We start from the raw sequence: 26,368 nt of genomic DNA, 5'->3' as shown, positions 1-26,368 counted from the left end.
TTTCAGTTATCATATGACAGAAAGAAACAGAGTGGAGGAACTATGAAATAAAGCCCATTTCTCTTCTTCACAGTCAAAAGCTGAGTTTCAAAGAGCGGGTCCGGATGGCCAGCCCACGGGGTCAGAGCATAAAGAACAGGCAGTCTTCAGTTGGAGACCGCCGGTCCCCCAGCGCCGACATCGCCACGGAGGGCAGCCCCACCAAAGTGCAGAAGAGCTGGAGCTTCAATGACCGAACCCGCTTCAGGCCCTCGCTGCGGCTGAAGAGCTCGCAGCCCAAACCTGTGGTGGACGGTAGGAGTTTCTCATGCCCCCTTTTTTCACAGCACACTCTTCCCAACCTGCTCACACGCCTGCACTGTGAATGTGACACATATCAGGAAAGCAGGAGGAATCTTTGTTAGGGCAGTTACCAAAACCTATTTCCAGAAAGAGATACGCTAGCAGGTGCTTTAAGTTTTATCCCTTACCTTTGGGGGATTGTATCAGGTATGGTGAGGTAAGTGGCTTTAGCAAACAAAGCCAGTGTTACTGCTTTTATGTAAACTGCCTTTATGCATTGCCTTCTAAAGGGTATTTTTGATGTGGGAAGGAACATAGCCTTCCCTGAACGCTGCCCCACCAGGGAAATGGATGCTGCCCCTCTCTGCTCTCCCACTTAGAGAGGTCCTCTCTGGCATTAAAACAGCCACCTCTGAATCAAAGATCTTCATCTACAGAAACTTACCAAAACGAGGGCAGTGATACCCCTAACCAGGAAGCACTGAAGCTGGTGACAGCAGTAGCCAAGGGTGTCAGATGAGTTGAAATTTTGTAGAAATGGGTCCTGCACTGAAAGACGTCCTCTCACTGCTCTGGGTGGTACCACTCTCCCAGCAGACCTGAGTTTCTACATTCACATTTTTCCCAGCTTATGAATGTTTTGTTCTTTCCTGTGGGACCCCCGGGCAGAAAATACGAGAAACACTGACTGGCTATGAGAGGAGACAGTGATGCTGACTGTACGGGAAAGGTACAATGTAAATCATTTGATCAAAGAGATGTAAATGTAAACTCTTTCTACAATGGTAATCCTACATGTTATGCCCAACAACTGTGCTAAAACTATTCAGACGGGACTGTAATTTCACTGCCTGCTTCCCTTTTGGAGCACATGTTATCCCAGACACATAGGTTGCAAAACGTCCACTGAACTGAAATGCCCCATCCCTCAGCTGAGAATGTCCTGCACGACACATCTCTTCAGGAAAAGCCTGGGTAAATAAACATTTCCTGGAGGGCAAACAAGACAAACCTATGGTGTTTGCTAAGGTTATCGCTCCAGGCAAGCCCTCCCCCGTGGAGAACTCTCAGATGCACAAATCCTGAATTTGGCTGCCTTACAATGAGCTACTGGGGTGTACCAGGCACCACTCGACATCCAGGCTGCCATCCAGGTTGCTCAGCACCCCCTGCTCCTTTCTGGGGCATGGGCCCTGGCTCCTGTCCCACAGAAGCCGCCTCACCTGGGGTGTGTGATGTGATGCCTGCCGGGGTCTCACACGGATGTGCAGCAGGGATGAGGCCACTTGCTCAGAAATGGGACGTGAGAAATGCTCCAAGTACCAGAGCTAGGTTCAAGATACCCTTTCTAAATGTAGGCTTCCTACGTAATCAACAGTATAGTGCAAGTATCTCCCAAAATACAAGCCAGAAGTGATTTCATAGGTTAAACCTCCATAACTTGCACTGCGCCTGGAAGTGAACTAAGAAGAGAACAATTTGTTGAGCACCCTCCCAGGGTATCAGCAGCTCACTCCTGTTCCAGTCCCTCAGCCTGCACCTCACTCAAGTATCTATTTACTTTTTCATCAGCCCATTTGTCACAGAAACACTTCCTAAGTGTCGTCCTGTGGTTTGCCCTGTACATACTGTTGTTTATAGCAGTGATCTGCATGAGAAGTTCACATTCCCTCTTATTGCCTCTGATGGAAAAGGTGGCATAAATGGCACCTTGGGTACTTCTGTAGATAAATGATAATAACAATAACAGAGACCTCACTGCCCTGCGTAAACCCTTATAGATCTTTCCGCTCCTCAGGGTGAGCCCAGGCTGTTTCCTTGTTAGCAGCTTCCAGCTACTTAGTCCACCCGTATGAACTAGGGCCAACAGATATGACCAATTTCTCATCCGTGGCAGAAGGAACAGTCTCCATTGTCTCCAGCTTTTAGGCAAATGCCAAGTTTCCACTCTGGGACCCATTCCAGATACTTCTAGGATTGGTATCATCAGATTGATGTCCATTGTGCTCACTGCTGACACACAACTCCCTGCTACATTACCCAGTCCGTTGCAGAAAAATACAAGCACTACCAACCTTGATACATTTTTTTTTTTCCCATTTGTGTTACCATTTTCATAGTCTGGTACACTTTGACAGCTCAATGGAAAGGATCTGGAGACTACATAATTAGTTTAGAACATCTTGCTTTTTTTTGCTGGATGAAAACATGGTATTTTCAGCATTTTAGTAATATCTCTGTTTCAGATCCTCCAGTTTCCTTCTGGAGGTATTCTTTGTCCAAAGGATCAATTATTTTGGTGTGCTGATCTTCCAGCCAAACTAGAAGCCACCCATTTCTACATGGAAGTCTGGATACAAACCAATACCCTTAAGCAGCTATTTTTTCTGGTGTTTCTTTTCTCTTTGCAGCATGTTTAAGGGGAAAGACATGACATTTGTCCCTTTAGACAGAGGTGATATGGTACAGGTTACCCAGTCCAGGGTCAAAAGATTATATCAGCAATCTAATGAAAAAACAGCCTTTCACTATGAACTTCACCTTTCGAAAGAGAAGACGTTCAGATATTTGGAACAGGCTCACCAAGGAGCCTGGTCACAGCACCAAGCTTGCCAGGGCTTAAGAAGTATTTGAACAACACCCTCAGACACATGGTTTAATTTTTAGGTAGTTCTGTGTGGAACCAGGAGTTGGACTCAGTCATCCTTTGGGGTCCCTTTCAATTCTGGTTATTCTAAGATTCTGTGATTTGCTTGATTTTTCTTTAGCTGTATGGACTTTGAAGGTGCAAGTGATCTTCAGTTAGTGCAGGTAGAGGAGGAGCTACCTCTTTATAATGGCGAAGTGCACTGAACTCCGCAAAAATAAAACAAGGGAGCAAATGCGTACATAGAGGGTGCAGAAAGAAAGTGAAATTGTGAACGTCTGAGAGTGATCTGTGGCAGATGGTTAACGGAGAGGATTGACTGAGTTCTGATAAAGACTTGGTTGGCATCTGGGCCAAAACAATCAGAAGAGGACTGCTAGAAAAATGAAAGCTAAAAACTGTCGTGTAAAGGAAGGTTTCTAATCCAGGCAGGAGCTTACGGAGACAGCTAATAGGCTAACATGAGTGAAAATGTACTAGCCTTCCACTTAGGCTACACATTAACAAAAGCTTACAAACACCCCCTGCTGCATATTAAAACCCCTGAAGGAGGGTTTCTTGTCAGTAAGCAGAACACTTCAGCTGGCCACAGGTACCTCCTGAAAGGATTTTGGCATAGCAGTCTTAGAGCAGCACGACCAAAACTGTTGCACAAATGCCTTTATTTATGGGTAGCGACAGTCCTCTGAAACTGCCTATAAACCATTTATTGCTCTTGCCAAAGTGGGCCTGGCAACTGCAGCAATTATTTCAGCTACATATGTGCATTTGCAAATTGAATCCAAACCTGAGAGAGCTTTGATGGCTGGAGAGAGCTTTGGTGGCATGGCTGCAGACACTCTGGAGCATTTAACAGCAGTGCAAGGGAGCTAAAATGAAAATTAACACTTATGTAATCTGATTTTAAAAATATGTCCAGTCTCCAGTGAAATGTGCCTTGCAGCTGCCAGAACTCTTGTTGAAGATGAGACCTGCAAAAATTAATAAAGGTGCCAGGATGCTGTATTTCCAGCCCCTGTTATCAGTTTAGAAGGGAATTATCGCTACCAAGCAGATCTCATGGAAATCTTAGTCACTCAACCTCCAAAGGCTTCAGGAACGGTAAATAGTCAAGTTTTACAAAGCGTGAACTTAAAAGGATATGAGACACATCTGAGAATATTTTACCAAATGGTGAAGGGATGAGAAATTGTGTTGCTTATAGGGTCGTGCCAAAAGAAGCCTTCCCAAAAGAAGGTGCTTGCATCGCTGGTGGCTGTTCGGCTTGTGCACAGGCGCTGGATGACGGTGCTGGCTGACCCCTAACCTGCACGAGCCGGACCCACTCCTGTCCCCGTGTCCTCCTTGCACAGCACAGCTCGTGCCCCTGCCCACCCGAAACAGGGACCCTGCGGCCAAGTTGCCCATGGGGAACGGCCTCAGGCACACATGTGGTAACTGGGCACTGCTGAGGGGAAAACCCACTGTGCCAAGCAATTAAATAGTCGGGCTTTTTTCTGCCTGCTTCTTTTCGTGAGGAACAGCACCTTTCCTGCTTAAATCGTGCTCCAGTCTTGCATGGCCACAGCTTTAGTAATGATCTGATGTTATGTTGGGCATGCAGTCCTCAGGCAGGGACAGAAACGCCCGGCTGTGCTTGCACGCTACCGTCCCATGCTTCTAAGCCTCTGCATGAGTTATTGTGCATTTGCTGTAACCTAGAGAAGTTGTGTGGCTTTTTGAATAAAACATCAAAAGTGTTCAGCACTGGAGATATTACAAACATATTTCATTTGATTAATTAAAAAGAACTCTCTACGGAAATATTTGATTTCTGCAGCATCCCTGAACATTATAAGCTCACACGACCTCTAGCCTTTCATTCCCTACAGAGTACTTTCTCAAAATCCTCAGGGTAGAGTATATTACAGGAGCCAAGGAAGGAATGCAACTGTGCATTTCAGCCCCCGTGTCCTCAGTTACTACCATGTGATTTATGTATTGCAAAAATGACAGGTTTTCCTTCCAGTAGCACAAACATCTTGACCTCATAGATGGTTCACTTGAAGTGGCAAAGGTCCTTAGTTTAGTTGCTTTTGGATCTTGTTTAGCTTAAATTTACTGATTCAAAATGAAGCTGTGATGTCAAAACAAAGCTGCTCAATTTGTGCAACCCCATAGGATGGGACTAAATGACATTTTATTTGCAATATATCAATTTGTGCTGGACAATAGATTTATTTTCTTGTGATTGTTTAACTCGATAGAATTCATTTATTACAGTTGTAACTAGTAATGAATTAGGAAGATCTTACAAAATAATCTCACATTCTTATCTGAGCTCTGAGTCATTTTTTTCATTTTGTGTGAATAAGTACGGTCCGTTGGTTTTGAGGAGTTATTTTATTCTATTCCAACTAAAGTTCTGGCCATATGAGCCTATAATTTAGGTTCTGTCATATAACGTCATAACTAACCTGCTAACTGAACTGAGTGCCTTAGTGTGGTCAGGATTAGTGAGTGGTGATTAGCAAGCTCAGCTGAGGGAGGGAAAGCAGCAGATCACCATGCAACAGTATTATTTGCATGCATTTCAGGTAACTTTATCTGTAGTGAAGAGTAAATAAATGAGTTAAGAGGATACTCATAAAACTTTCCAGCCACCGTGTAACCTTCTTCCACCAAATCTGAAATATTTGAGGAATGTTTTAATTGTTATAAGCTGTTATTGTAGAAATACTTCACAGCTTTTTAAAATGCTGGAATCTCTCGCGGCTACCAGAATCTAAAGCTGGCATCCTCATCTCTCCCTTTGCTCACATCCACCACCTCCTGCAAACGGCAGGACCAGGATGTAGGACCTGTGTTAGGTCCTCTGGACTACTGAACAGTGTATTAACTAATGTGCAACAACGACAAGCAAAGAGACAGCCAACTAGGTTTTAGTTGGCCAACATTTATCTCATTAGTCCACAGTTCTAGATCTTATCATATATACTTGCAACTTCTTTTACAGATATAACTTGTGTTCAGTGTACACAGAATAACAGAGCTGTGTGTCTAAAAATACACTAAAATCATATGTATATGTAAGAAAAAATTGCTTTAGAATAACCCAACATTTTTCTTGCTCTTCTCATGTGGCCATCTAAACTTGCTGGCTAGCATGCTACTATTTATAATAAGATCAGCAATTTTAACTGCAGATTTTTTTGCATATAATGAATTGTTTTTAGAAAGTCTCCTGGTTTTCCGTATCATCACTCAAAATGAAAAGGACTCCTTTTTAATTAAGTTGTGGGAGCTGTTCCATGAAATTTTGCCAGTGCAGAAAATTTTTGAGAAGTTAAATAATAACTAAAGATAGTTGAGAGTTGTTAGCAGGGAATGCTAGAATTTTAGATATTTAGAACTTGTGTGCATTATATGATAACTGGAATAAATTAGGTTTCTGACCTTAAAATTGCACTTACAAGTAAGGGAGACTAGATAATTATACCCAGAATATGTAAAAAAGCCTCTATGTCAATCCTATCTTCTGTTTTTGCCAAATCTGAGCTTTTTCAGAAATATTCATGCATATAAAAAGTTTCCTGGGGATATCCTTTATACTGTCCTGCTTATAAAGCAGAATTCAGAATTCTACTGAATTTCAGTTCTGATGTCCTTTTCTGCTCCCCATCCAGAAATCTTTGTCACTTTCAGGAGAAAGGAGATGAGAAAGTGATGTACTATGCATATAGCACTACTGCACTCCACATAGATACCACGTAGGGTAGAAGCTCAGGTTCTGTACAAAGGAGAGGGAGTTCTTAAGAGCTGGTGCAGTGAGGCTCTGCTCCTTTTTCAAGGGGGCATCAGTTTCAAATGTCTTCAAATGTCATAATCTTTATTCTTTCTTTCTTAATTTTGCCACTTAAATACTTTTGTGTATTACCAAGGGATTTTGTGTTATTTTCTAGGCAAGTATTACACAGTGAAAGTGAAGAGCACATCACGGAAGTTTACTTGTCCTGCCTCCTTCCTTCTTTTATGATTAGAAGAAAGTTTGCTTTTTTTTTCTTTCTTTTTTTTTTTTTTTCCCAGAGATCAAGGAAATAAACGCATGATTCACTCCCTTGGGCCTCCTTTTCTGGCCTCTGCTCTGGAAAGCATGTAAACATGTGCTGCTGCCTTTCCCTGTTTGGGGGAGCTTTGGGCATTCTTATCATTAAGTGTGTGATTAAGTTCCATCCCAATTAGCGTTGGTTTTTTCAGTTTCCTACACAGCTTAGTAAGCAATCATGGTAAAATGATTTATGTGAACTCTTTATTGAAAGAGAGTCAACTTGTTGATGTTTCAAGGCAAGGGAAATTTTGAAAGAGCATCACTTCTAGGAGCAGTGGAGGAAACTTGTATTCATGCTTCAAAAAACAGGAAAACACCGAGAGCTGGTGCAGAGATGAGAAGTTTCATGAAATATTTAAACAAAGTTACTAAGCTGAGCTGCATTTTATTTTGATAAAGGGACATTGTGTGAACTGTATGAACAAAAAACATGAAAGTGTTGTACTTACGATAATTTTTTGAGGGAAAAAAGTAATTGAGATTTTGTGAAACATTCTGTGCATTATGACATTTGTGGAAGTACCATAAAATATATACAGGATAACTCATTTTTTTAAAGAATATGGGCTGAAAACTCATTTCTCCACAGCAAATGCTAAGGGTAAAGAAAGGCAGTGTGAAAGTGAGTGAAATGCACCGACCTCGCGGGCATCCTAGACTTGAGCAAGGGGCTTGGGCCAGATGACCTCCAGTGGTTCCTATGAATTGTTTGAACTTCAATTCCTGTGTTGAATTCAGGATTTCAAATGGCATTTATAAATTATAGCTTGATGTAACTCAGCACCTGTGCAAATTAGGCCCCCATCTATCTTTCACCTGGAGTCATGCATTAAAATGAAAATCATTCAGAAATCTTTTTCAAAACAGTGCTTTTTTTTACCAAGTTGAAACAAGGCTGTGATGTAACATGAATAATCAAGGGTCATCTGTGAACTGCCAACTTTGGGCACCTATTTAGGTTTTGCCTTGTCTAAAAGGTGAGTACTTAACCTTAGCAGAATGATGTAGATTACCCATACAAAGAGCCTGAGCTACCTCTTACAGAGTCAGAGGAAGACTGAAGCACTTCTGTAGGCTTCCAAAAACTAATCAAAAGGTCTATGTTGAGATCAACGTACCGCTGACTATCAGAGAATCATAGAATCTCTCAGGTCGGAAAAGACCTCTAAGATCATCTAGTCCAACCTTTAACCTAGTACTAAAGTCCACCACTAAACCATGCTACTAAGTCCGAAATCTACACATTTCTTGAAGACTTCCAGGGATGGTGACTCAAATGGCACTATGTTGGGAATGCTTCCATAGGGCTATTCATGGTGCCTCCACATGCACTTACTAATACTTGATTATTGTTGCTAGCATATGGCAGTTCCCAGAAAACAAGTTAAAGAGTATAAAATATTTTCTATTCTGTTCAACAGGCACATGATTACTTGAATGTTACTGACATCTAAAGCATGGAGCTATGAAGGTGATCAGAGCAGTGTCACAGTTTTCGCAATGTCAAAGCATGTTATTAAACAGAAAACACTTCTAAAAAAGGACACATGATGCTTACAGAAATAATAAATCAAGCTTTGTGTGTAACTTTTGCATAGAGCCATATGAAATGCAGCTACAAACTTATAATTTTTTGCTGGTGACAAATAATATTACAGAACAGTGTAATTCAGAGAAGTGTAATTTTTAGCCTATTCATGTAGAGTGATCATAACTAACTGGAGTTTGCAAGAAGAATGCATAAATACTGTGATAAACTGGGAAATATCAAGATGATTTTAATGGCTTGTGCATGCCTCTTTCTATTTGTTGGTAATTGCTTATTTGCTATGTGATTAAATTAAGGACTGCTCTTAAGGAAGAAAGAGGAAGAAATTAAAAAGTGGCAAAGACAAGGCATTAGCCCAAAGTATATAACGTCAAAGACTGTGAGATAATGGTGGCTGGCCAATGAGTTGTGAAATAAACACCAATTTAAACATTTAATCTTTACAGACTGAAACTTAGGATCAAAACACATCCTAAATTGTAAAGATGCTAGTATTAGAAAAGGGGAATTGTTTCTGGATTCTCCAACCAGCTGACAACCCTTCTTAGGGAGACTTGCAGGGTTATGTCTAAATTCTGTATATTAGGAGGCTCTCAGGCCATCGTTAAGACCAGATTCACAAGCTGCCCAAGCAACAGATTTGGAAGGTCTGTTTAGAAGAGGCTCCTGGAGAGAAAGATGGACCACTGCTGATGCCAGGACGGCCTGGCAAAGCCTGGGTTCATGCAGAGCAGCTGCTGCCCAGGGTTGCCTCTGGAGCCCACCTGGGCCATCCATGGACACCCCGATGGAGAGCGGAAGACATGGCCAAGGAGTATAGGGATGGAAGAGGGAGCAGACATGTGCAGGGCTAGGTGTGACCTGGCACTGGAAGGTCTACCTGCCCGGTTAATGCTGGGTAGGAACCTCTCTGAGGACAGGCAGCAGAACAGAGTGGGGCTTGTCAGAGGCCACAGCTTAACCCCGTCTGGGAACTGGCAGTGCTTTTAACAGCTGGAGCCACCGCAAAGGCCAAACTGGCCCCAACACAGCCCTGACCTCAGGGATGAACTTGAGAGGGACAGAAGCGATACAAGTACATCTCACCTCATAACTATGTTGTACACAACATGAGCTTCCACTGGAAAAATTCATCAGAATGTGAACTTTGATTTCAGTGGCTTTTTAAGCTGGATTTTTATTTTCCAAATTCTTACTATGCATTTCCCAAACTTTTTCCCAAGTCTGCTTAGTATTATGAAGGAACATGAATGTTTCCCATATGAATCAAACAAGTTTTATAGCTTTTCGCAAGTTTTATTGACATGTGGTACTGAACGCCTGCTATAATGAGGGAAATTCATGTCAGTGGGAATATTAGAAAGAAAAAATAAGGTGATTTATTAGGAGCAGTATCTCTTCTTAAAGCTGGCTTAAATTTATAAGAATTTTCCAGCGTCTGTCTAAAGATTTTGCTGATTTTGTATACACATGAGAGCAACATGAAACACTATAATTGCACCACACTGTTCTCAAAACAGTTCTGCAAAGATATGCTGCATTAAGGAGGCCCTTTTATTAATGACACTGTACTTGGCAAAGGACCCAGGAACCGTATCAGTGAGATAATCATTAGAAACATGTTTATTTTAAACTTTCAAGCTGGAGTCTCCCGTTTCACTGGGGTTACATAGTTGTAGCTCTTCTGACCTTAGCAAAATTATTCCTAATTTACACCAGCATAACTGAGTAGGTTCAAACCTTAGAGAGCCACTGAAAATACCAGTAGCATAAAAAACTTTTTTTTTATATGGCATTTAGAAATGAGCAGGGATATTTCAGCACTGGGAGAACTGGAGAGGCTAATCAGACTTAACACCTGGAAAGTTAGTGTCATATACCCAGCACCTTTGGAGATGGGAAAAAAATAATTGCATAATTTAGTGCATAATTTATTTTAGTTAATTATATGTTTTGGACAGGGATCCAAATATTAGTTAGGCAGGACAGGTGGAGAGACATCTACATTTTATCTGTACGATAAACAGAGTCAGTAACAAAGGTTTTGAAAGACTGCCAGTGAACATCATTGTAGGCTTGACTTGCAACAATAGCAAGGAAGGGAAAATTCCAGTTTTGTATGTAAATTTAATTTTTACAATTAAGGTTCCATTCGATTGTTCAGTGTGTGTAACTGAGGACGTCATTAACTTGGCTATAAACCATCTCATTATATTGTGTTAAGTTGATGTGTCAACAATAAAATTTTGTGCTCTTCGCAGCTACAGTAGCTGTTCCTCAGGGATGTACCAGTTCAGCAACAGTCAAAAAAAGAAAAGATATTCTAGAGGGCAATGAACTAGCCAAAGTTCTGGTTTGCCACAGATACATGGCCTTAACCAAGCCACTTACTGAGTATACCTCACTTTCTTTCTGTTCAAAACTACACACTGATCCTTGAGTGCTCTAAGTTTTAACAGGGGTAGTTTTAGTTCATGAGTCATTGAAAGCATAAAAGTGATCTTTGTTGTCTTTTCCTGTCAGAAGAGTGCCAACCATGAGGCTACAGCAACATAAGATTAAGGTCTTATAAGGAATTAAAAAATGCCACAACTTTATTTTCCAGTTCCTGTCCAAAAATGGCCTTCAAACTAATGAGCTTTAAATTTTAAGGGCTGTTTTAATATTTTAGGTCGTGACTTGTAAAGTCATACCTCATCAAAATAAATTATGGCCAAAACTTAAATCTGTGAAGACAATACAGTAATACCAGTTCCTGCATGTGCAGCCTAGTACAATGCTGTTTATTATAAGGTAGTATTCCTAGTAGATTTAAAAGGTGAAATGCATGAATCCCTGTTTTCTTTGTGTACTGAGATACACTGGGCCCTTCTGAGATTTCCAGTTTATTCACAAATGGTAACCCTGCAGAGGCGATGTTAGGAAAGTATAGAGGATCCATTTTTTTATTGAGCTCATTCACTTGAGCTCCTATTGCAAAGACTCCAATGTCTACATGGCTGTGAAGTTTAAGGGGGCAATTGATCCACGTTGCTGTCATTCTCTGTTCATTTCTGGCAAAAAGGTGCTTCATTTATTTTTACCTGAAAGGAAGTGTTAGATCATTCCACAGACTCCTTAGTCTTCTGGACTTTTTCTTTGTTTGAAAAGTCAGGTTCATTGATGGTGGTAAAAAATATAACAATTTAATATAACTGTAGTGGCTTTTGCCAATGCCATTTACATCTGCTAGCTCACCGCTTTTCCTTAAGACAGTGAATGTGATGAAAAACAGTGAGATGTCAGGATGAGACATACCGGAACTACACTATTCTTTTGTATGAAAAATAGCAAGGCTTTCTTCCCCTCTAACTTTTACCATTTTCAGTGGGGACTACCCGATCATTTTATGACACAATCCTCGACACAAACAAGTGCATCATACAGCTCATAAACTGATGAATCTCTCTTACTTGATTTGTAGTCCCCATTTTTCCAGAATCACTGTGCAGGCAGCTAGAAAACACTAAGGAAGGCATTTTTAAATGCTTGTTGTTTAATCCACTCTTGTATTTTGCAGCTGACACCAGCCTTGGAACAGATGATGTTTATGATGATAAAGGGTGCCAGTGTGATGTATCAGTAGAAGATCTCACCCCTGCTCTTAAAACTGTCATCAGAGCAATCAGGTGTGTAAAAAATACTGAGTGAATAAATATTTGAGATTTCTGTAATTAAGATACTAATTAAGTGCACGTCTATAAAATGGCAATTAGTTGAACTTATTATTACATGGCTGTATTTGTCACATAACTAATGCTAATATGGTTTACTTAGTCTTCCTTTTCATCTGTTTTTTATTAAAACTGGAAATATTTCATCCATTCCATTATCAACTTTTCAATTTCTAAAATATCATGATTTGACTCAGAAAAGAAAGAGAATAATGAATGCTGGTTTCCAGTATATTTCCTGCAATCCAAAATATGGTATGCAATTCTGATGTAGTTTTACTGAATATATATCACCTTGCTTTGAAAAGTTACTTCCTTCAAAAGTTTGCATTTTTATTGCATTTCCATATTCCTGAAACTGTCGTATGACTTTTACTGCAACTTTCTTCTGGTAACAGCAGGATAATTACATTCACTCAATTGTGCAAAACCTTGCCTGCCACTATCCATTGAACTAAATATAACCCCGATGATTTAAGACTAATAGTTTCCTTCTTTTCCAAGAAAGTAGCAAACTGCGTTGAAACTTATAAAATTACCAGTATTGAAAGCTTAAATTTAGCATTCACCCTCCTGAGGCTGCCAAGACTCTTAATCTTACTGAATATTTTGCAGCACAAGTCCTGACAGGCAAAATTCCCACCATAGAGAGTAAATCAATAAGCAAAGAGAGCTCAGTTGTCCCCTCTGTGCCGACAGCAAGCCTGATGCTCGCGCTGGGGGGTGACTATATCACAGCTGCATCAGTGCCCTGGCATGCCTCTTCAGCGGGCAGGCAGCAGTAACGGGATTTCTGCAAAAATCTGTTGAAAGGTGACATTTTCCTAAAGGGAGATTCTCGCCTTACTGCTCCCAGTGCTATGGGAAGAATGAACTCAAGCTCTTTATCAATTAATTTCATACAGTGATAACCTACAGGCTACCTGTATTTCTTTCCCCTTTTTCCACTGATTGCCATTATAGACAGATAACTAGCAAGACAGTTTCTAATTCCCTCCTACAAGCCAAGGCAGCTTGACAGATCACTTGCAGATGTCTGTTCCTACTGTCTTTCCAACCTGCCTGGAAATGACCTCCCAGGACGTGTCAGATACCAGGCCCATGCCCACAGCCACTGCGATGGGCTACTTAAATGTCACCGCTGTGAACCATCTCTTGTCAGCAGCATTGCAACAGCTGACAGAAATCTTTATACACTGTGGACATCCAGCTGCAAGGCAGACCTGTTCCTTTGAATGGAAAATGCTCAAATTAGGAACAACCAGCATAATCCGTTGGCTCTGGTTGCCAAAGATCCTTGTCTGTGATGCTGCATTTTAAACAGACTGGTTGACTCCAGGCTCCAAGTGCACCTTGCCACTATATCAGCAAGCAATACCAATGGCCATCTCGTTCTTAATACTGTCCAAATTCCTTAAGACATTTCCTTGACATTTTCATACTGACTAAATTAAGGGACCTTGTTCTCAAAGTCACCACTGGACTGATTGTTCAATGCATCACCTGCATCTTTTCGCAGAATCACAGAATGGTTGAGATTCAAAGAGACCTCTGGATCACCTGATCCAACCCCCTGCTCAAGCAGGGGCACCTAGAACAGGTTTTTGGCTTTTTTTTTGGTAATTATCAGCTCCAATGCAAAGGCACTGAATTTAAAAGTCATTGTTGGGAAACTTCCTCCACGGCGTCCTCCACAGAAATGTTCTAAGAAGAGCAAAGACCCAACAGTCTGAAAGTTTCAGACATGCACTTTTCAACTGATAAAAGCAAACTCTTTCGATTACCTCCAACTTTTTCTCTGTGCACTTGGCTTACCAAAGAACAACTCATTTCACCACTGATTCTGAGAATATGAATTTTGTATCTCCACTTGCTATCTATCAATTAGCCATGAATCTCTCCCATTTCTCCCTGCAAATGTGTTTCACTAGATTATAAACAGCATATACGTCTTTCTTCAGAAGCACACCTTTGTTTGAGGTCTGTGAAGCACAATATGCAATGATCTTCAGACTTCTGTTAAATGCTATACCTGAGTCTCCCAAATTTAAGAGACTGGAAATTCAGCTTGTCAGATAGGTGATACTCCTCTTTCTTATTACTCAGAGTGTCTGTTACCTGACTACACTGGGATCTATGCAAACATCTGAAGAAGGATCTGAGACACTGCATAGTAACTGTAGAGTTTCAAGATGATAACATCTGTCCATATGGAAACTTGGTCCTTCATTTTGAAGTTTGTTTTTAGCAACGGCTTAGAATTGCAAAGGAAACGGGGGAGGGTGGAGGCTGCTTTTCCTTTCATGCTGCTATACAGGAGCAGATGAAGGCAGAAGGTACTTGAATAGCTTCAATAGACATGATGCAAAAGACACCCAATGTAAGCATACACGGTCGAATCTGTTCCAGCTACACCACCTTGAAAAAACGGGACTTCCGAGCAGTCCTCCTGAAGGCTGGCTGTGCAGACATGCCCAGTAACCTTTCAAGCCACCAGCCTCCTTTCAAAGCCTCCAGCTGAGTCTTCTCCAGCCCAGTTTTTATGCTGCCCCCTCCATCCTGTTTACTCCAAACTCTACATCAGGACAGATCAGCTGAGACAGTAGGGAAAGTAAGGGAAAATATGCAGTTCTTGCTAGCAGTATTTTTGTAGCACTGATCAGCTGGCCCCAGTCTTACTGTGAACAAAAACCCATTAATATCCTGCAGTCTGAGCTCCTGGAGACTTGGCTCTCCCCATTAGTTCACAATTATTTAGTTCACAGTATAGAAGAGAGACTAATAAGACAAGGATACCTTGTTTCCATATATTATAACATCTCTGATCATTTTTTCATAGCAACAGGCACTAAACTCTGTAATACTCTCCACAACGGAAATGATGGTATTATTGTATTATTTATTTATGAAATACAAAACCAAAGCTGAGAAGCATAAATAAATATGCAATAGGGAATAACTGCAATGGCAAGAGGAACCTGCTGACCTAGGAGGTCTCTTCTCTCTTTAACACTAGTGATTGCATAGATATGTTTTCATTTGTCTTTAATAGAAGATAATACTAATAATAAATTTAGCTAAATATAACAAGACGTGAGGATTCTTGAGGTGATAAGCTGTATAGTTGAATAATCATACATATTTAATAGCCAAAGAAGGAAAATATAATTTACTATTTTTGCTGAGTCTTAGAAATGTTTCTGCTATGTCTGTACAAAGTATTTTTAGCAGCGATTATGAACTTGTTCCATGGTGTTGATTCAGAATCCTCTACTTCTTTTAAATCCCAGTGCTTTGTATATTTTCTGCCTGAATGGTTTTCAGAGTTAACACAAGTGTCTTTGGCTACTACAGCACCATGCCTGGGATTAAAGAATGTCTTTGGCTCCTAAGTGATGGATTAATACAGGTCAAGACTCAGTATTGGCTCATCTGCTCTACACATAGTGGGATTAATTCTCCATCACTTTTGTGTATCTTGTCTTCTCTATACTGGATCCTCATCTGCATGTTGTAGTTTAGGGTTATTTGGCAAGCTAAGGGTAGAGAAATGGAGGAACCAGCACAACTAAATCTGTTTTCCTGTTGTGTAGTGAGTGAGCAAACAAGCTGTGGGTACCTCTTCTAGCTGTGGGCAGAACAACCTGCCCAGATTTAATCTTTAAGGCAGGAACTAAGTATGAGTTTGCCCGAAATCCCAGTGCAACAATGCTCCATTTCTTCCTGAGATAGTGACAAGACTGACAAGATACACGTTCGAAAAAATAACGTGAGTATGACAGGGCTGCATGGAGGGTTAGAGATGTTCTGAATCAGTGCCAGTCTCAGCGCACTAATGGTAAGCGTAATACCTTTTAATGCTCTAATGGGCAACATGAATGGAAAATAAAATACAACAAGTGCAAGGAGAGGTATGAAACACGTTCAGAAAACACTGTAATTCTATATCAGTGCGGGTCCTGCATTCGACAGCAGTTAAATGAAATGGATACCACTTTTGGCTGCTAGGCGTCAGCTCAGACAAAAGTTGGTATCGGGCCTTTAACCTTCTAACAATTAACTGGGCGTGTAAAGATTAGTGGACCTGTGTATTAGGTGTTAACTGGCGAGGAACCATTTTGACACACCGGTCTAATTCAACACAACAGAATTCTTTTCTGTTCTCCTCTGGATGCATCATTGAAAAAGGCTGCTACTCATGGCTAATCCTCACCAGAAAATTGGCAGGCTATTGATTTGGGCAGGTTTATAGAACAGTGTATCTTCTACCACATTATATTTGAGTTGTAAGAACAGCACGTGCCACCATGGCATGCGGCGATTTCAAAACAGAACTAATGTTTAAAAAAAAAAAAATCGTGAGAAGTACACAGTTTTGTTCTTCTAGGTTAATTCTTACTTATATTACTTCTGTTCGGTCAGTGCTAGCGGTTAAGTATAGCCAGCGGCGACTCGTCTCGTTTCTGATGAGTCTGGTTTGCCCCCGTGTGGTGTAACCAGAGAAGACATACCAAGCTCTGTCTTGGTTGCTTTCTCTATTCATACTGTTCGTGTTAAAGGCTAGGGGATATGCATAATTTGTGCTCATTTTCCCTTTTTTGCACAGGCAGGTTACCCACACGTGTCTGCATAACTGAGCCGTTTGTTTTTGTCGCACACCAGAGCAGATCACTTTGTAATCTAGAAGCACAAATGAAGGAAGCTCAAAAGCTTTTTATTCACAATCCAACTACTATTTTTGAATATGCTCGATCTAGTTGTAATGTTTTTTTTTCCAAATGGGTGTTCAAACCTATAAATCTCAATTACTTGTTTTTTCTAGATACTGAAAGACAACTGAGCTTCTAAAATTGAGAGTAAATAACTATGGAGAATCAACCGAATTTAATAACTACAAAGCAGTTGCTAGGATCCATCACTGAAAGAGTTCACATTTTACGTTTCTTAATTAATTTACAGGATTTTATAATGCCAGATTTTTATAACCTTTTTTTTTTTTTTCTTTTTCACAGTTTATGTAAAATTATATGTATTTGAAGCAAAAAGAAGTAAGCAATGAGGGTCTGTTCCAAACACTGCTGAAGTTAATTTAGATGGCATCACATGAGCTAATACCTAAAACAGAAATAGTATAGTTATGCCTCACTGGGCTGCTTTCAGTTTGACTTCTGAACATTACGGAAAAACTGCTGTGATAACCAAAAGGCTGTTACAGAGCTGCGAAGCAGTGATGAAGATTTTTGTGCTCACTGACTAAGAAGCTTCTATGGCTGTTAATAAAATTAGTCTTCTGTCTCCTCTTGTGAAGTCACCCATTTGTGATATATTCAGTTGTCTTCACTTACGCTATTAATTCTCTGGCTCTGCTTTTCTAATAGAGTTTCATATTTTCACTTATATTAAGATCATGAAGTAAAAAAGTGTGATGACCTAAGCAGAGAGAATAATAACAAAAGAACAATACTTTCTTGCATGTCAACTACATCATTTATTCTTCATAAGCTGAATAAAGAACTAGATAGCAGGAGATTGTCTGTGCAGCCAGACTGTTATGAACAGAACATCCTGGCATCATTTGACAGCTAAAAGGAAACAAAATCCATATCCCAGCTTCAGAGACCTTCAGATTACAAAAGGCACCGAAAGCTATTAGTCTGTAGAACTGTCTCACAATGGAAAAGAGGAAAGTGCATCATCATCCAACATATTTAAAACTTCATGGAGATCAGTCCTGAACTGTCAAACTGATGGACTGCTCTTAACAGGCCTTTTCCATTTTAATTTCTATCATCAGAATCATAATTCAAGCTCTATACTAGTGACAAGCAATCTCGTTTTTAATTGGAAGTTACCAGAATGGGCAATATCAACAACCTGAGCGCTGTGGGAATAAACAGATATTATTTGAAAGAACATTTGTGTATAATACAGAAATCGGTAGAGGTTCACTATGCACTTTTAATCAGACTCTACGTATCATAATGTCTGTCCTAACTATACAAGGTATGGTTTTCCTGACGTTCCACTAAACTATTACTACGGGACAGTGTTTTGGATTTGTTATCGTTCATTCTTTTACAGCTACTAAATACACAGCATAATAATCACTGCCATCTGCTCACTGTCATTTGCTTTCCAAATTTGTCTCTTCTATTATTTCAGAATTGCAATTTAATGTCAAGCTTTTCATCCTAAGAACAGCTACCCAGTGGGCATCACTTTTCCACAAAAGCATCACAGAAAACTTGTGCAAGTCTCACATGAAAAATCATATGCCATACATCAATGCTGGACATGTACTGTTATCCCATACATAATATTTTTGCAGTAGAATTCAACGAAAAAAAAGTAATCTAATTATAATAGAGCAATAATTCCCATTGACTTCAATGTAGAGCAAACATGAAAAATTCTCTTCTGACTGCAAAGGTTGATCTTTGTATAAATTAAAAACACGTATGTATATATGTATATACATATATGTATGCCTGAGTGTTAATTAAAAATAAAAATTGATGAAAAATGAATTGGGTGCCTAAATTTAAAATTTTTCAAACTGGAAAGCAAAGGACATGAAATGAGCACCAGGAAAAAAATAAAAAAGCTAGCATAAAAAAGCAGAATAGGTGTATACTGATAAACTAAACATGCTCTGCACTCTTTAAAATCATGTTATGTGATCTCTGTTACATAAAAATTCAAAGGGATAGCTACCACGCATATGTAATTATAAAATCTGTACTTATAAAAACAATTTTGTGAAAGAATTCACTTGCCTGAGCTGTATTGAAACTATCTTCAATGTAAAAAGAAACCATCTGACAACATTTTGACAGTGGAATATATTGCATTGTTTTGCAACTGCTGTGAAGATTAATCTGCGAAATGCTTTTTCACCAGAATTATGAAATTTCACGTTGCAAAGAGAAAGTTTAAGGAAACACTTCGTCCATATGATGTCAAAGATGTCATTGAACAGTATTCAGCAGGCCATCTAGACATGTTATGCAGGATCAAGAGTCTACAGTCACGGTATGGAAACAATAAATTCTCCTCTGCATAAGCATCTGGTTATGCCATTCACCGTACAATGATTAGTAACGTTTAACATTTTTGTGTTATATTTGGGCACAATTTGCAATCCATGCTTCAGCCCAGCTGTGTTCAGAACACAGCTGAGCCAGAAATTAAATTGTGTGTGAAAACAAACAAAACACCATGTATCTAATTTGTCCCCAGAAGATGGAAGCCTGAATGATCAAAAAGGTTATCTTTTATCTGGAAAGTTTATTCATAAACAGGGAACTTAGTCAGGAGGCTACCAAAAGGATGAAGTCATCATTGTTAACTGCCTTTCTCCCACCCTAGCCATTCTCTTTTCACATGAAAGAAATCGGGAACTACACGTAACGTACTGGGTCAGGGAACTTGTTTTTATGTTCTCAGTTCCCAGCACTAATAAAATAACCATTGTATCATGTGTATTGCTGGCAGCATCAGGGCTGAGACTCCTCCTTAAAACTGACAGCTTCCCCAGGACTCAATGCTGATGCTCTGAAGGGAGACCTGAGGGTGGTCTCTGGTACGTCTGTTCCTCTCCAACACCAGGCTGCTGGGGAAGGCACCCGCTCACCTGCCTCCCAGCAAGCCCAGCCCTGGCTCTTCCAGTTGATGGCTAAGTTCTGGCCCCCACTTAGTGCCAACATAAAAGAAAAGCTGTCTGTGATCTAATGTCCAAATGCTCAAAAGTCTCTCGTGTTTTTCCTAATTTTCTAATATAGTTACCTCCATTCTCAGGTGCTTTTCTGAAGGATTGTGATATTAGTGCTTAATGTATGGATTGAGCGAACACTTCCATATTATCACCATTTTCAGGAATCACGGTAGCTTTTAATTTCTCTTACAGTGTTGACCAAATTCTTGGGAAAGGACAGATCACAGCAGATAAAAGAAGCAGAGAAAAGAATACGGCGGAGAATGAGACAACTGATGACCTCAGTATGTTAGGGCGTGTAGTGAAGGTGGAAAAACAGGTAGAGTCTTCATGATCATCTGTGACTGTGCTTTTGTCTTGCTCTGCTGTTGCTCATGACTTTTGTCTATTTTATCGCCAGTTTCAAATGATGAACAGGTAAAATATTTTTTTCTGATACCTGTTTCACTTACACATTGACATAAAAGATACATGAATCATATTACTTCAACTGTGTTCCATGTGCAGAAAAAATAAGAAAAGAAAAATTGCAAGGTACTGGTTCTTTTTATCAGCTTGCTTATGAAAAATCTATAGCTACCAGTCTTTTGACATTATTTTTAATGAGTCAATACCTTGTATCAAGCTCCTAACATTTTTCTCTTCAGCAGCTACATTCTCCTTTTGCTTGGGTTCCAAATATTTAAAATTAATATTTTGCATTAATATTAACCTTTTCCTCTACTCCTGTAGGTACAATCCATTGAGTCAAAACTGGACTGTCTGTTAGATATTTATCAACAAGTTTTGCGAAAAGGATCTGCATCAGCGCTCACTTTGGCTTCATTTCAAATGCCAGCTTTCGAGTGTGAGCAGACTTCTGATTATCAAAGTCCATCGGACAGCAAAGATTTGTCTAATTCTGCACAAATTAGTGGATGTGTATCCAGATCAGCCAGTGCCAATCTGCCTCGTGGCCTACAGCTTATACTGACACCAAATGAATTTAGCACTCAGGCTTACTATGCTTATAGTCCAGCTATGCATAGTCAAGCAACGCAAGTGCCAAACGATGGACCTACAACAGCTAATAACACATCAAACCAAATAAACCAGGCAACTAAGCCAGCAACTCCAACAACATTACAAATACCACCTTTCTCATCAATGAAGCATATTAATAGGCCTGAGCCCGTTCACATTATTCCTGTAACCACGCAGGAAAATATTTCTGATGTCACCGCTTGCCTTGTTGCATCAAAGGATAATGGACAAGTTGCGCAGCCCAGTGCAACAAAGGATCTTGCATGGAGAAAAGGTCTGGATACAGAAGGGGAACCTTTGCTCTCAGTTAAACCTGTGGTGCAAATGGATTTAGGAAAATCTTTATCTGTACAAAACCTTATACAATCGACAGAGGAACTTAATGTACAGATTACTGGCAGTGACTCCAGTGGTTCAAGAGGTAGCCAAGACGTGTACTCCAAATGGAGGGAGTCAAAATTATTTATAACTGATGAAGAGTTGGAGACAGAGGCAGGAACAGAGACTACTGAAGCCATCTCTCGACCATTAGTGGAAACAACTCTCTCTACTGACTCTATAAGGACTGGAATATCAAGATCATCTCAAAACATTTGCAAGCCAGGGGACGGTACAGAAGCACTCAGTCTGCTCCATGTCAAACTTAAATAACAGCTTGTGGGCTTTCTTCATTGGCTGGGTCATTCCTCTAGTCATACATATCATAGCATGAACTGTTTTGAAAGCCTTTTTAATAAGATAAAATCACAAAAATCAGGATGAATCTGAAAAGCAGTTGAATGAGCCCATATCTTCTAGTTGCATGAAAATGCATGTTTAAGTGACGGCTAAAATTCAGATTTATACCTACAGTACAGCAGCCTTTCGTGTAGTACGGTAGGTTTAAATAGAGAGTTGCCTACAAAGCTAATGCTGCAGGATATATCAAAAAGCAAAAATTTGAGCATTTAGACCTAGTGCCGTTTCTACAAGGCAGAAGTAAAAAACGTAAGTTTTAAAGCACTTTGCTTCTGAACTAATTAAATATATATATGTCCTGATTTAACGATAGTTTATGTTTACAACAAAAAATTATCTACAGCTGCTAGCAAGGTACCAAGGAAACCAGATATATGGGATTAGAAATGGCTGCCAGTTGCAAGATACACACATGAGCTCATCAGCAATCAGTTATTTTTAACTCTGAAAAACAGTATGTTGATATCCGTCCGATTTTTGGTGATTTAGTGTTGTGACAAAACTACCCGACACACCACTACTGTCACATTGTTCTTTATAACGAGAACGCTCTTTTGTTACAAAAAGTTTGTATTGTAAGGGTCGGGGCTGGCCTCAAAAGTGGATAATTTGGGTGACTGCACTAAGAATTCAGGGGAATCTCTCCTTCTTCCGGTCTCATTGAGGAGCTGTCTCGTAAATCCGAAACATTTTGGCAGCAGTACGTGAGGGAAAGGCGCAGGCACTGCCTTCGTTGCAGAAGCAATGTTTCCTTCTGAGGAGATTTTGGCAATCTTCCTCACAGTCACTACCTGATGCCGTGACGGTACTTCATAAGGCTGGGAAGGGAGGGACGAAGAGGAACTGAAATGCACAGTAGAACTAAAGAGGACAGAACAGGGAAGAGGGAAACACAACACAAACAGTGAAGAAAAAAAAATAGAGATTTAGGTGGGCAAGAAGAGAAATGATCCCAGAAAACTAAGGATGAAAGGTAAAGAGGCAAAAATATTTTTTAAATACCAGCCTGTCAGTGAGTACTTGAGTACTATTTCCAAAAAGGCCATATAGGCAACCAGAAATGGAAATAGAACTAGGGAAGACCACTTTACCTGAAAAAAATTGAAGGCAGATTTTTGGTTGTTTTTTTTTGTGCTTTGGGTTTTTGCTTTTTTTGTTGTTGCTTTTTTGTTTTTGTTTTCTTTCTTCTTTTTTTTTTCTTTTTAGTGAAAGGAGAGGTGGAGAGAGGGAAGTTGGTCACATTCTTATAGCTCAACACTGTGTCCCAACCGCAGTCATTTCTTGAGAACTTTCCAAGAAAGGACCTTCAGACTCCTTCCTCCTAAAACCTGAGTTTTCAAATCCAAAGCCTACATCAGACTGAGCATTCCTGCTTGATACATCCTCTTTTTTTCTTATCCTACCTACACTTCACTCCTGCTGAGACGTAGGAGCAGTGTTAGTGCCTATCTGCACATCCCCAGCAAGGTTTCACCACTGGAAGAACCCTTGCAGAGCCTAACCAGGCTCTCGCTCTTCCCAGCTGAACAAGGTTTCTGTGTGTTGCATACCCCCAGATTTATACCCCACCTGCACCGCAGGCTTGTAGACAACCGGACTCGGGCTCAGCTTTCCTCTAGCAGCAGGAACAGTGAATGTATGGGGGTGCCAGCGCCAGCTCACTCAGGGCAGTGTTATCTCAAGGCCCAGGCCTGCTGGGAACTTACTATGTACATCAAAAACGTCACTCCAGTCTTAATCATGGCTAAACGCTGTAGATTGTATCGTGAAGGATCTGTTTACTATGAATCCATTGTAATTTCTGCTTCCATATTTCCTTTACAGAAGTATTCCTGGATATTACATGATAACCTTATTATGTGAAAGTACATGCAAACTGTAGAGTGTATATATTGTGTCATTATATGGGGTCCACGGATGGTACACTGTGCTCCATGGCTCACACCGGAGCAAACTTCAGCTGTTAAATCCTGAAAGACACCTTGAAGCACAATTTCCTCACCACTGATTTGCCATATAATTTACCACATTCAGCCTTTCCTGTGTTCTTTACTGTGCAGTCTGGTTATGCTAACGCCTGATTACAACAGTAATTTTGTGAGGATAAATAGATACATTTTTTCCACATCTCAATTAACTATTAACTTATTTGAATGTCTGCAGTTCGGCCAGGCAAATCTAAAAGTTTAAAGTACTATCCAAAACTTAAAAACTCACAAGTGTTTAGGCTTTTCTTTCTTTCTTTTTTTTTTTCCCTAATGGGTTATGGTGCCTTTCTTGCCTTTCAAATGAAGCCTCCTGCCAGCCTAAGTATAAACCTGCCCTTAGGTCCAGGCCAGGAGCAAGAGATGAGGCACATGGCAACTATGTGCCAGTAACGGAACTCCCTTTCCCTTCCTGATGAGACAGAAAACTAAAGGCATCATGAATTGGCCTCCAATCTTCCATCTTCATCTGCACGAGCAGATCGTTGCACCCCCATTGAGCCAGGCAGGAGGCAATGGGAGAGCTTGGCATTGGCTCTGACTGTACACATTCAGTACCAGAAGCAGGGCCTTGGGTTTTGCTGATAATTTATCTCACGGAAACTTGGTATTTTTGCCTTAAATGACATGCTTGAGTCCTTCTAATTTTAAGTTAATTTATTTAATACAATGTTGTGCACAAAAGAATGAATTCTATAAATTATGTATGAAAATGTTAATGTCTTTACAAAGTACTAATAAATCCAGAAGATCATATCTTTTCAAATTATGGTTTAAAATCCTGATTTTTTTTCTTTTATGCTCACCATTATTATTTTTGTAGCTGCAAGTCTTATCATATAGGATTTTTTTAACATAATATTGATAGAAAATAGAAAGAGTAGTGAATATATGAAATTCTGGAGAGGAAGAATTGTTTGTTTGGATTTTTATAAGCTTTGCTCATATTTCCTCATCAAGAGTTTCCTGTTTCTATGCTCTCTCTTTAAATGACAGTGTCATGACTGACAGTCATTCATTGGTTTCACAAAAGAAGGACCTGTATGGCTTTTCAAGTCTTGTCCTGAGCTGCTTATTAAATTCAAGCTCACAATACCTAATAAGAATTTTTGTGAGCAGGGACAAATTTTTTTTCTGACTTACAATCCATTTGAGGGTTGTTGAAGAGAGAATTTGAACCTAAGTAAGAGCTTCAGGAATTAAGCCTTATCCAAATAACTGTTTTCTGATCAGCATGTTTCTTGTATCTGATTGAAGAGAGGACTGAAAAGAATAGTTTTGATGATTATTATTTGTTTAAGAATTTGTATTTGCTCCTGGCTTATATGATCTATACTTTTTATTTAAATACGAATATAGTGTTTTAGCCTAGGGTTCAAGATTGCAAAGATCATACACTTTTATTCACAGTGCCCACGGTTGTTACATATGTTTTTGAGATAATCCTACTTAAAGTGACTGCTCTCATTATAGTATGGTGATGAGTAATTCACCTGCTCTTCTGTGATAAGTCAAATCATACTGAATTGCTGATGTATAATAGAACATCTGATGTACAGTAGTATTTCTGGATTGGGACCTGCAATCCTTACGCAAGCAAAAATTCTACTGAATTCAGTAAGAATTTTTCTTGAATTGGGAGCTGAGACTCAATTCCTTACTTTGTTGGGCATCTGTTTAAAGTGAAAATGGTAATATTCCAATTATTTCCTGAGGAAACTAATACTTAGCTGAATTTACCCATGTCACATTGACTATATAAGAGATAACGCACAAAGTACTGATGTAAAAAGGGAAGAAGGGACATTTTTAAAAAGCACAGAGAAAAGGAGAATAATCAGAAACAAGGAGTAAGCAGGAAAAGAAAATATAACAGCAAATGAATAAAAAAAAAAAAAAAAGGGTTTAAGTACTTGAGGCTAAATTCATCCTTGGATGGCTTCAATGGCTTCAATGAATTCACTGCCCAACTGGGTGAAGTTCAGCCTTCATTGGGATAACCAGGCTCAGTTCCACTGACCTTAAAGGAACTGAACCACCTATACCAGGAATGAACTTGCCTCTCTGGGCCAACTTTTATCCTGACTCATATGTCATACAATCCTTTTGGATTATCACAGAATCATTAGGTTTGAATGAGATACAGGTCAGAAAAGAATTTGCCCCAGATATTTCTGCTTCACTTTTTTTTTTTTTAAGTGTGTTAATCGACTTAATTCAAATGGATTACAACATGACACAAAGTGCTGTCACTGTCTAAAAAAAAGTTAACTGGTTTTTGAAATAAGAATTGTCCCCTGCAGCGTCAGTGGAAGCATGTAACATTCTCCTGTTCATTCATCTGAATGCAGATGTGGCCATTCCCTCAGCTACACACAGGACAACTCCAGACATACTCAGTATCACTTGCTATTGGAAGCATTTTTTACTTCTTTTAAAGATAAAAAGCCAGCTTTGCAACAGGTTTAGAAACTATGAAGGCTGCTTCCACTGACACTGCAATGGCATTAGCCAGTACATTACAATGTTAATTGTAACTTCTTGACAAAGTTGAATCCATATTGTTGTTAATAAAAATGATTTGAAAAGTACTGACCATGCTTACTGTTTTTTTTTCCTTTGTATCATAA

General features: G+C 39.7%; 1 protein-coding gene across 7 annotated transcripts in view; it reads left to right on the top strand.

The window, feature by feature from the left end:
* KCNQ5 (potassium voltage-gated channel subfamily Q member 5) overlaps positions 1–26,329 on the top strand; it is a 292,440-nt gene extending 266,111 nt beyond the window's left edge. For all 7 annotated transcript variants that reach the window (XM_080585432.1, XM_080585434.1, XM_080585437.1 and 4 more), the window contains 5 exons: positions 74–294; positions 12,125–12,233; positions 19,179–19,310; positions 20,185–20,311; positions 20,725–26,329. In XM_080585432.1, coding sequence (XP_080441558.1) covers positions 74–294; positions 12,125–12,233; positions 19,179–19,310; positions 20,185–20,311; positions 20,725–21,666 — 1,531 coding nt within the window. In that variant the 3' untranslated portion in view covers positions 21,667–26,329. The remainder of the gene's footprint in view (positions 1–73; positions 295–12,124; positions 12,234–19,178; positions 19,311–20,184; positions 20,312–20,724) is intronic.
* Positions 26,330–26,368: the final 39 nt, after the last annotated feature.

The sequence above is a fragment of the Anser brachyrhynchus genome (assembly GCF_964034855.1).
Source record: "Anser brachyrhynchus genome assembly, chromosome: 3".
NCBI lineage: Eukaryota > Metazoa > Chordata > Aves > Anseriformes > Anatidae > Anser > Anser brachyrhynchus.
This window is presented reverse-complemented; position numbering and strand designations above follow the sequence as displayed.